The following is a 10,712-nucleotide window of genomic DNA, read 5'->3' as shown; positions in this document are numbered from 1 at the left end:
TCTGAGATGCAAGCTTTTGAACTGAGTGCTGATAACAACTCAAATAGTCCCTTTTTTCTTTAGTCTGGAGGATGCGCCCTCCAGGGTTTCCAAAGAATAAAAATTTGATTCATTTTTAACTGTTTTAAATGCAGTGCTGCCTGAGGGCCTGATGATCACAGGCATCCAATATTGACTTTTTCCCATGCGCACAAATATTTCTCAAGATTCATTGAATAATTTTATGATATTACTGTACTGGAGATTATCAATGTACTGTAGATGATGAGATATTGAAAGTTTTCATCAATTTTATGTAGAGAAACATTATTCTGAAATTGTTACAAAAAATATAAATGGTTTATTTTTAGTAACTTTTAGCAACGTTTTGCTTTTGTTGCAGCCATCAAATTAATAATGACCCTGTTTTCCCTTAAAATGTTACATTTTCCTAGTTTGAACATATATGTTTTCTATTTTCTAATGTGAATAAAAATGGGTTTGTGAGATTTGCATTACATTCTGTTTTTATTTACATTTTACACAGCATCCAAACATTTTTTTTAATTGGGGTTATAGTATGCAAATCAAGAAAATTCCTAGCCCCTCAAAATTTGATAGATTTGAAGCAGTATTTATAATGATGATATATAAATTCCAAATTAATATATGTCAGTTAACCTCCAAAATAGTGTGCACAAGGTTTTCTCTTTTTTCTTTTTAATTCTTTTGGTTGAATTTAATTTAATTAATCACATTAATTGTGGAAAAAAGTCCTGACTTGCTTTATCTTGGCTTCTGCACCTTTAAGATTCGTTTTTATATTAATTGTACTTAATTGTCCCTAAATGTTTTGCATTGCATCATACAAAAAACAAAGTTCTTTCAAAATCAGGGTTTGAGTTTATTATAAAAGTCACATTGTACATACAGGTTTAATATAATTTTAAAGCATACAGTACATGTTATTAAAACAAACAAATAACAAATGTGTACATTTATTTTGTATTTATATTATTCAGAGGACATTGTTAGAATGTTTATACTTTTTAAAATCTGTATTTACCAGTTGGTCAAGCATTATGCGTTACATGATTGAGGCTTCTATGATGTAAAATTCGAATACAACGTTTGTATAGTTGTTTAGATCCTCTTTTATTTGTAGATATTTTTCTATTTTTAACTGAAACCTGACCTCCCAGTTTGATCAGTGATGACTTTAACTCTGTGGCCTTGAAAAGAATGGCAGAGCATCTAGAAACATAAAAAAAAGAAAAATTGTCACACAGTAAAGGTAAAAAGAAAAAAAAAAAAACAATAATTATTTGTTTTTTTTCTGATTTTACCAGTGTTTCTGTTTCACCCAGGATTCTTTAACTTTAAACTTTATGTTATCCAATAAAATCCAAATCCATGTTTTTTTGTATTAGGCTCATTAACAATGTCTCATCAACCGAAACATGAACAAACATCTAACCTGGCCTGAATACACTCTGAACTGAAAACATGTCAATTTTGAAGTCCTTCTCTGGTCCCACCTCACCAGACACTGGACCATCATTTCCCATACCAAACCCATTCAACTTCAGGGGTTAGCATCAAATCCATACTTTAACCCACCAAGAACTATCAATTTTCATCACAGCTATAAGCAAGTTCCCATCATCATTGGATGCACGTTTCTTGGGATGCACATTTACAACCCACAATTATGCCAGGCAGAGACTAATGTTTTTGTGCAGGTTACCTCACTGTTATAAGATAAAATTCTCAGAAGCCCATAGCTTTTGGTCACAGATTCTGACTGTTAACCATGCATTGAGGATTGGGGATTAAATCCAGTCACCATAAAGGTTCATTACTGCCCTCTACTGGTTCTATCAGCCCCAGAGCAAATCCGAGAGGCATAAATATTTAGTAGTTCAAGCTAAACCCTGGGCATCGTGCTTAATAGCCTCTCTTGCATGCCTTTATTCATTGTCTAAGATTATTTCATTGTCTTAGACATGCAGGGCAAGTTTGTGATCACCTACACAGACAATAAACAGTGTGAACCTATAGAGACCCATATAGTTCAACAAGAAGCTAAAAAGACAAAGCCAGCTGTACATTAAAGCTTAAAAATGTCACTAGTGTAGAATTTTAATCCTGTGTTATGTGTTATATACTGTATGTACAATGACAGGATTCTGATATAAAACAACAAGGTAGACACTGTCACTCCTATCACAGTAAAGGGCCTTTGCTCACACTACAGTAAAGTCACAGTAAAGGACCTTCAGTGTATCCTTAGCTTTGCAAAGTACTATCAACAATTCATCACAATACCTACTTCTATACTTAAGAAGAAACCAAGAACATGTGTCATATGCATGGTGATCTCCACTTACTCAGTTACTTAGATGTTTAAGGTGACAAACAATGGCCAAAAATGTTTTCAACCCCTCCTTTGTCACAAATTTACTATATACCAGTCACCCCGAATGTTCAGCTTCTTAAGATTACAGAATGTTTTTTTAAATATAGGGGTTTTGTCCTGTCTACACCAGAAACAGCAAAGAACTTCAACACCCAGACCTTATCACAGTCTATAAACATGGCAACCATGAACTCCAGTTCCCGGTGCACAAACTTAATGTCAAATACACTGGTTCCCTAAATACTAATTACACAAATCTGGACTATATCACAGCTTATATCTGCATGTACAAAAACCAAACATCTCAAGTCATCAGTTAAACAGACTGAAAAAGAAATGACAATAATAAAAGTTTGATAATGGCTGCGCTGTGATAATCAGTTCCTACTGGCTATGTTTCATATAGTCCTGGGGGTCCCTGGACTGCAGTACGAGATCGAATCTAAAGTGCAAACCCAGTGCAAAATGATGTGCACTGACAAATACGTTATAATTCATTTACCAACCTTGTATTATTGCTGCATTTTTTGTTTTTTGGTGTTTCAAAGCAGAACATGGAGACAAATTTCCATAGTAGTTTCTCCAGTAAAGCAATGCTCTCCAGGTGCTTTAAATGATCAGTCAACCTGTAAAGAAAAAAAAAGTGTGAAAGTGGGGGTATAAGATTTAGCAGCTAGAGAAAGTACATCAAGTGATTTAAAACTAAAGTACATGAATCAACAGTGCGTGTTCGCTTGTTTTTATTTACCTGTTTATGCAATCACAGTGGTAGATTGTTGTTCTCTCTGTATTATGATGTCCATATAACTTCTCCATTGGATGTATCCTGGCTTTGCATTCATCCAAATGTTTGGTTACATCACATATTGCTAAGCAAAAAACAAGTAAATTCTTGTAAAACAAGTAAAATTGTGTCAGTATAAGAAATTCAGTGTGACAAATGAGATACAGTTGCACATTTATTCAGTGTAAGTGTACACATGCTCATGCACAGACAGCTTGAGCCAACTTGTTTGTACTTGTCAACCTGTCAATAATCTAGTCATCTGACTCAGATTCATTATTAAATCTATGTGCAGTTTCGCAAACTGAATCCATCTGCAAAGGCACTCTGAACTGTTGTTAAGTAAACGAGGATAACATCTGATCAATTGTTGAATAATCACTAATAAAAACTAATATTTTTATGTTTGAAATTTGCTCCCATGTACTAAATATAAAGTTTACAAACTACTTAGTTAAATATTAATCATAGGATTGTGCAATAATAACAATTGTAGTAAAACTTAAATAAACAATGTATATTTAACATAGTGCTTTAAAGCATAAGGTGTTTTATGTAATCTACTCTGTAGGACTTTCTAACACATCATTAAAGATTCACTATCTATCATTAAAAATTTAGATTACATGTAAACTGATTTAATTTAAAATGTTTAAACTTGAAGCATTTTGTAAAATTTTACATTTTAGTTCACAAATCCATTAGCTCATGAGATGGTCCAGAGGTGCCAACTCATCACTGGCATCTCAGGAATCTTAAGACATATATAGACACTGGGAACAAAACACAGTACAGACCTTGAAGCCTCAGGTCATGGCTGCTGCAGCTATTTTCATTTTTTTAATTTTACTCGATAATTGGCAACTATTTTAGATCTTAATACAAGAAAACAAAACTTAGCAGCTATATATTATTATTAAATAATGATATGATTTATCTATTACTCTTAACTAAATAAAATTATATAAACATGCACAAAATGTACCTGTTGGCTGAAAAGTTTCACTTGCTGGCTTGGTTTTATTCAAAGCCATTGGTAGTTTGGTTACCACGGCTGACTTGTGTTTCATGTCTGACTTTTTAGTTTTCTCTGGGTGACTTCTGCTTGATACAGCATTGGATATCATTTTTCTTCTGGGAACATTATCCTTTTTAGTTTGTGACATGTTTTCAAAGAATTTGTTAGTCCTTGGACGTTTGCTAGCCAGAGATAAAGTTAATTTTGGCGATATGGTGCTGAATAAAAATGCTTTGTCCTGCTTGCTGTCCTTTCTCTTCTGCTGTTTGGGCAGGAAATGATCACCTCTGGATGGATCACCATTCACCTTGGTTTTCAAAGGTTTATATCTTTTAATAAGCTTGGATTGTACTGTGGTAATGTCAATGTGTTTGTTTTTGCGTTTGCTTTTATTCGGTGTAATTTTCTTTGATGTAGGAGTCTTTTGTTGTGTAGATGCTATAGGTGTTGTTTGCATGGAAGCAGTACTTGCTGCTGCTGCTGGGAATGGAGTGCTTCGATTTACAAGTTTACATTTCTGATGGAATAATGTTGAGTTACAGCTCATTGTGCAATTGGTCTGGGCTGTAGTTGATGTAGTTGTCTTTGGTTTACCAATAGCTTCACTCAACAGACACGTATGCCCTGCCGCAGGTACTACTGGAGCATAACCCTTTTGAGATTGTTTTCTTTGTTTCTGTTTCTTGTTTTTTGGTTTGATAGTAGTTGAAGGTTTTCCCTGATAAACTGGTGGTTCAAGTATACCAGCATTTGAAGTTGTGGCATTATATGTCATTGTATGTTTAAGGACTGCAAAAGGGGCAACCGTATCTGTTGTGCACCTGTAGGAAAAGATTAAAAACTTGAAGTTACATCAGTCAGAAGACAGCATTTTAAAAAAATGTATAATTAAAAGATTATGTCATTAAAAAAGGAATGAAAAGGGAATGAAAGGGAATGGAAAGAGAGTAAAAGGGAGGTTGTATTGCCAGAGGGTGTAAAGAAGCAAGTCGACACATGCAGCAGATGCAACCAAATGTTTAACTGAAGATCTTTTAATATCAGTGCTTCTGAGCAAGCCTTCATTTAATCCCTTCCTAAATCCACAATGACATTTATGTCATACATATTTTATACAATGTCCCATTAAAGAATTCTGAAATATGGAAAGGCAAAACATACAGTGGTGTGTGATTGTTTGAGTTTTCTTTAATTAAGAAGAAACATGTTATAAATCTTAAGACATCAGTGTAAATTGTTCATCAATAAATACATCAGTTAAATCAGAATAATGTGACATCGCTCATCTTAACTCTTTAAATAATACATGTTTTGTGGTTAAAATAGAACCTAAAAGTTGTTTTAGTCAAAAATAATTGTTGTTTGTGTCACCATGCTAGCATTTTACTTCAACTAATAAACGTATTCATCACTCACATTCCAATCCAGTTGATCTTGGTGCACCTTCTCTTCTGGATAAGCTCAAAGCACTGTTGGTTAAGGATGTTGAAGAATGTATAGCCCACCATATTTGAGACTGTATCATTAATATCTACAAGGCACTGCTTGAACCTAATAAATTGGTAAAGACAAAATTAAACACATTTTGATATTAACCTTCACTTTAACAAAAAAGATCACAAAAGTAAATATGTGGTTAGGCTGACAGGGCATATTGAAACATTTTCTTCAACCTACAAAATGAAAAAGCATGGCTATTGAAAACATATGAAAATAATACAAAGCTCACTGTAATTGAATGGCAAATAATGCTGCATGGCATACAAACAAAATCTGACATATAAAATCTTAACATTTTAGAAACCAAACAAATGAAAAACAAGAAATAATCATTCAACAAAAGTAAAATGTGTTTTATATTGTAATTTATTATTTTAAGCTGTTCTTTGTCTGGCAGTGAGAGAAGTTCAGCGGTCCAGTATACAGGTGACGAGATGATGAATTATGGCTCTCAGGAGTTTTCCTGTAAGGATGAACACGTTAAGGATGGAATGCGACCCACTGCCGCAAGCAAATCATCTGTTACCTGCGGTCACATTCGCAGTGTGAAATGGTGAAGAGAGTTGGGTTAAACACGCCGAAGTTCACAGTGAAGGGGCGGATTGTGTGGTCGCAGTGATCGTGCTCTCGGCAACATCTGTCTACACGCTCAAACATACCTAGACGTGATGAATGACACGAAACCATTCACAACATATTCCCGTGCTACAATCTGAACGTGTAGACATCACGTGTATATACTTTTTTTCTAAACCTTTGATATTAAATAAAGTTATATTTGTACATTTGTATGAAAAGTATGACAGACATTCCAGTAAACTCTCTCTCACTCACCCAGCTGCTCGTACTCTCCAGCGCGGCTTCCGTGGCCGCACCACAGGGTCCCGGGGAAGATCCACGCGCGCTTCTGGCGCTTTCTGCTCTCAGAGCCCACGTGATAGTGCGTGTCCACATACTTCTGGTCTGTGTCTACATACTTCTGGTCTGTGTCCACATAATTCTGGTCCGTGTCTACATACTTCTGGGCTGTGTCTAAATACTTCTGGGGCCTCAAGTTCCAACGGCCCACCGATTGGAGTTCACATGGACTATCAGGCTCGAAAAGCGCAGTTATATTGATGTTCCGAGGTGATGTTTTGTGTAAATCCCACATGCTCTGCTCATTGCACACTGACCTGTAGTTGTGTAACACAGCGGGTTCAGCGCTTATGGAGCACTCTTCAACACGATCATCTGCTGTCCAAATGCTCCAGTAAAAGAGAACAGACGCTTCTGCTGAAGGTCTTCGAAGAAAACTACACTGAGTGCGTCCAAGTTCGGATTTAACGTGAAAGCAAAAAATTTCCTGTGTGCTGGAGTCTGGAAGTAGAGCTGAAGAAAGCGCAATAAGATGCGCCAGGTGAAAGAGAACACCGGTGTCCATTGGTCAAAGTTAAAATGTGACATCAAAATTAAATGAACGAAACAGATACAGTCCTATAATAATGATCAGGTACTGCCTCGCTTCTTTTTCCAGAACTGGAAGGCAGAATCTCTCTCCAAGAACCGGATCACACACAGACGGCTCTGAATCCCGGTGTGTAGGAGACTCCACTCCACTCCTCCACTCCACTCCACTCCACTCCACTCCACTCCACTCCACTCCACACTACTGATAGCCGACAAATCCCGATGCGACCCTTAAAACATCCCCGACCAACAGACTAATCGGCCAAGTTCGCTGCTTTCACGTGTAACCCAACAACTTAAAAAAATAAATAATAAAATTCATATATATACATATATACAGTACAGACCAAAAGTTTGGACACACCTTCTCATTCAAAGAGTTTTCTTTATTTTCATGACTATGAAAAAGTTGTAGAGTCACACTGAAGGCATCAAAACTATGAATTAACACGTGGAATTATATACATAACAAAAAAGTGTGAAACAACTGAAAATATGTCATATTGTAGGTTCTTCAAAGTAGCCACCTTTTGCTTAGATTACTGCTTTGCACACTCTTGGCATTCTCTTGATGCCTACTTTGAAGAACCTACAATATGACATATCTTCAGTTCACTTTTTTGTTATGTATATAATTCCACATGTTAATTCATAGTTTGGTCTGTACTGTATATATAATATATATAAACTTTTGGTCTGTACTGTATATATATATATATATATATATATATATATATATATATATATATATATATATATATACAGTGGAACCCGGTTATGTCGATGTCGTAGGGGGTCGCCAAAAAGCATCGAGGTAACCGATGATCGAGATAAACGAAAATCAAAATGGCGGCAATATATTAACGTGCTTGAAATTTCTTTATGTACATGATGTGCGTTAATAAATGAGAATGTGCATGCACGTGTTTTTGAAGGGGTTTTTACACAACAGCGTTGCTGCGATTTGTTGGATGAAGGCATGCTATAAAAATACATACAGTACATGTTTATCTGTCAGGAATCCACCTGCCACGCCCCCTTCAGCCCCCTTCAGTGTGGCAGGTGCTTTCTCAGCCGCTTTCTCTAAAGCTCTAGGCTTCAATCGCGCACATATGGTGCTCGTTTATCATCATCACCAGCTCCTATTTAAACTTCCACACTCTCACTGTCCGTTATTGTTGGTATATGTTGGTTCACGGCGGTCGTTGTTATCGCTTATGCGTATCCCGGTACGTGTCTTCCCACTGGCACACTCTTAACGTCTGCGCTTTTCTTCCCAAACTGCGGATCCCCCCGATCCTGCCGGTGTTCATTCTATGCTTTTGCTGCTCATCCCACGTTTCTACCAAGCGCGGCTTTCGCCTCCCGTTCATCGCATAACATTTAACAATAAAAGGCATATGTGCACTAACTAACAGCAAAGATTCACCAGTATACAATACAACACCTGGAGCAGCTGTAAGACTTGATTTTTCCGCCACTTTCGTGACTTCTTCTGCGGCTGCACAGTGCCGATCGAGATAACCGACATTAAATTGAAAATTTTTCCCCTCTTGTGCTCGAGATATTAGGGTTCGGCGACATAAAAAGTCGACATAACCGATAAAAAATACTAAGACAAAGCGAGAATTTGGCGGTTCCACTTCAAAAACGTCGACTTAATAGGGTTGTCGAGTTAACCGAGGGCGAGATAACCGGGTTCCACTGTATATATATATATATATATATATATATATATATATATATATATATATATATATATATATATTTGTTTATCCAGCTCATGCAGCTAAAGTCGTACTGATTGTCCAGAAGCTGTTAAATAGTTTTCTATAAAAGCACAGCTCTATTTATCAAGGAAACAAAACAGTAATAATAATACTTTTTGCTTGGTATTGGTATGTGACTTGGGCTGTTCTTCAGAAGTGACATCGGGAGGCATATGGCATATGAAGTTTGCATGAAGAGTTCTGCATTTAAGCGCTCATCACTGATCAGTAAACCCCAGATGAGGATGGCTTTTCTTTGGTTCCTCTCAAGGTTTCCTTTTGGTCCCCTCAACTATGCTCAACACAGAACCCCCCAGGGTTGAAATTCCTTCTGCATACATTTGCAGTATCCTCGTTACTAAAAACATTTGGATTTGAGATTAAAAAAGGATTTTCAGTTTTCATTTCATGATTTTCTCATCTATGCCACATTTGATATCAGTCCAACCGGTTAAACAAATGTATTGGAAAAGATAGTCATCTAAAAAACAGTTGGTTATGTATCTCTTTCCAATAACCATACCAAGTCAGCTAAAGTCACAAAAGTAGCGGTTAGTTTGTGGTTTCTTGGTTTCAAGACATTCCAAATGATTGTATTACATTATTCTTAAACCAAGAGTCAACAATTAGAGTTTTATTTAATGTTTAAAAAATCAATTAAGTAAAAGAAACATCTAATAAAAACAGGATTGCATCAAACAGCACTTGTTATCCTAATAGTGCATTACATTACATTACACAGACCTGTCTAGACAAGTCACTCACTAGTAAGCTGTGGCTATACCAACCGTATTAAACACAAGCAAATGATATCAGGACATAACGCAATACCACAGATAGTATTCATATGAAGTGGTCAAAACAACCATGACATATTTCATATTAAGAAATAAATCTGGATGAGCAATAATTCGAAAAACTGTGGTTGGTTTGCTATAGGTGTTGGATGTGTTGTGTGCTGTTGTATGAAAACAAGAGCTTGTTATTAGTTGGATTTGGTCAAATAAAAAATAAAAATAAAATAAAAATAATAATAAAATAAATAAATAAATGAAAGAGTTAGATTATTAAGATTGATACAGTTAAAGGAGTTGGTCCTGTCTTTATGAATTATAAAAAATAGACAACATAATAGAGGACATGTTAAAATATAAATAATTCTAGAATAAAATGCCATTTAACCCAATCAAGAACTTTACAAAAATATATTTACATTGAAAAAAAATATATATTTTTTTTTTCAGTTTTTGTCAATAAATTTTCCGGTGCTTTCTCTGTGCTGGCACCGAGGTGGTGGAATGAACTTCCCCAAGAAGTACAAACAGGACCCTGGCTACCTCCAAGCGACCGTTGAAGACTTGACTCTCTCTGAAACACTTAAATTAACACTTACCAAGTTTGCGTTGTTAAAAAAAAAACAGAATTGTAGTTTGATTTATCTTAAGTTTGTAATCGAACATACCAGTGTAGGTTTATTGATTGCTAGAGACTCAAAGCACTTTTGTATGTCGCTCTGGACACGGGCGTCTACTAAATGCCACAAATGTAAATGTAAATGTGTTTTTAAACAACAGAAACTATTATTACAATTACAACAATAAACTGTTTATTGGAATGTGAAACATGATAGACCAGTAAACAAGCCCAGTAAATTAGGTTACGCACATTAACTGGGCCAAAACATTGTCGAATGTCAAGTCAAGTCAAGCTTATTTCTAAAGCGCTTTACACAATGGACATTGTCTCAAAGCAGCTTAACAGAATTTAAGAATTAAGGTGAATGATGTGTATTTA

General features: G+C 35.7%; 1 protein-coding gene across 2 annotated transcripts; it reads right to left on the bottom strand.

The window, feature by feature from the left end:
• Window positions 1-871: 871 nt before the first annotated feature.
• Window positions 872-7,271, bottom strand: LOC124380359 (group 3 secretory phospholipase A2-like). 2 transcript variants are annotated; one of them, XM_046841244.1, is made up of 7 exons: window positions 6,535-7,271; window positions 6,227-6,359; window positions 5,617-5,751; window positions 4,168-5,021; window positions 3,147-3,267; window positions 2,905-3,024; window positions 872-1,233 (listed from the first exon to the last, which is right to left on the bottom strand). In XM_046841244.1, exons 1-7 carry the CDS (start codon window positions 7,121-7,123, stop codon window positions 1,053-1,055), a joined length of 2,133 nt encoding a protein of 710 aa, XP_046697200.1. In that variant the 5' UTR covers window positions 7,124-7,271; the 3' UTR covers window positions 872-1,052. The 2 variants fall into 2 exon arrangements, with proteins under 2 accessions (XP_046697200.1, XP_046697201.1); XM_046841245.1 differs by lacking the exons at window positions 872-1,233; window positions 2,905-3,024; window positions 4,168-5,021 and having other exon boundaries at window positions 3,208-3,267; window positions 6,535-7,263.
• Window positions 7,272-10,712: the final 3,441 nt, after the last annotated feature.

The sequence above is a fragment of the Silurus meridionalis genome, chromosome 27, assembly GCF_014805685.1.
Source record: "Silurus meridionalis isolate SWU-2019-XX chromosome 27, ASM1480568v1, whole genome shotgun sequence".
Taxonomy (NCBI): Eukaryota; Metazoa; Chordata; class Actinopteri; order Siluriformes; family Siluridae; genus Silurus; species Silurus meridionalis.
Note: the sequence above shows the minus strand (reverse complement) of the source record. Positions and strands in the feature narration are given on the sequence as shown.